Here is a 1,302-nt window from a genome sequence, read left to right as displayed (position 1 = left end):
ATAAAAACCGCTTTAAACAATAATTTTAAATATGAGGGAAACATTTCTCAGTAAGTTTCAGGAATTTAAAAACAGCAGAGCAATTTTAGCTTTTGTCAAAAATCCTCTTAATGCTACGATAACCGAGTTGAAATTTTCTCCTCTTGAAATTGACATTGGTAGCTTTGAAATACAATTAATGGATTTAAAAAACAAGGATATATGGCTCTCTAAATTTGAGCGTCTTTGTGTTGAACTGGAAATATTGGAGAAGAAAAAAATTGATATTAGTTTCCAACACAAGTGGTCTGCTTTGAATAACCTGGAGAAGGAAGACATGACCATTTTCAACGCTTGGAATAGTATTCCTGACTCTTACGATCAGCTGAAAAAGCTCGCGTTTGCTGTTCTCTCCCTTTTCGGTTCTACATATATATGCGAACAATCTTTTTCAAGCATGAACATTATCAAGAGTAAACTGAGAAGTAGTCTTATTGATGAGAACTTGGAATCATGCCTAAAATTAAAATCAACGACATACAAACCTGACTTACTCAAACCTTCCAAGGAGATGCAAGTACATTGTTCGCATTAATAGATATTTATTTTATTAAGTATGAAATTTAGTTTTATTTAGTGTACTACTTATTTAGTGTAATAAAAGTTTACTAAACAAGCAGATTTGTCTCCCAGTTTTTCTTTGAAATTCTTGTAATGTTCATATTTGGCTCTTTGGCTAGTACGTTTGCCGACCACTGCTCTAGTTCATCCTGGGTAAAAAAATTGCTTATGTCATATTTAATTTTACCAAGAATTTTTGTTTTTCACTACATCAATGTGTAATTTTAAGCGATTTTAGACCCCGAAATTATCGTAATTTTAGTATAATGGGGATTATAATTCTTTTAGGTAATTGTGATTTCAGTTGTAATAAAATAGTTATAGGTTTTGCCTTACTTTAATATAAGCTCGCTTCGCCATGTTGCATTTAGTTGCAGATCTTTGGTGTGAATGTGCTCCACAAAATGAATAATTCTGCAGCTGAAGATAAATACGCATCAATGCGCATTAGACGTTTCTGATAAGAAAGCAATACCGATTATTATTTCTACAAGATTATTACTATTCTACAAGTAGAACAATTATTATTTCTAGGAATCATAATTATCGATTGAATAAAAACTTTTTTCACCATTGTAGATCTAAGTTTCAGTCAAAATTATAACAGCTGAATCATCAAATACAATTATAAATTGAGCAACAAAAACTGTCAAGTTTGAAACGCAAATTTCTCATGTATATATGCACAATATTAATTTTTAA

General features: G+C 30.7%; 1 protein-coding gene across 1 annotated transcript; it reads left to right on the top strand.

Moving 5' to 3' along the window:
- The first annotated feature begins 31 nt into the window (after window positions 1-31).
- On the top strand, window positions 32-574 carry LOC139426542 (uncharacterized). Its single transcript, XM_071185793.1, has one exon. It carries the CDS (start codon window positions 32-34, stop codon window positions 572-574), a length of 543 nt encoding a protein of 180 aa, XP_071041894.1.
- Window positions 575-1,302: the final 728 nt, after the last annotated feature.

This window comes from Parasteatoda tepidariorum, chromosome 9 (genome assembly GCF_043381705.1).
Source record: "Parasteatoda tepidariorum isolate YZ-2023 chromosome 9, CAS_Ptep_4.0, whole genome shotgun sequence".
In the NCBI taxonomy this organism is placed as follows: domain Eukaryota; kingdom Metazoa; phylum Arthropoda; class Arachnida; order Araneae; family Theridiidae; genus Parasteatoda; species Parasteatoda tepidariorum.
This window is presented reverse-complemented; position numbering and strand designations above follow the sequence as displayed.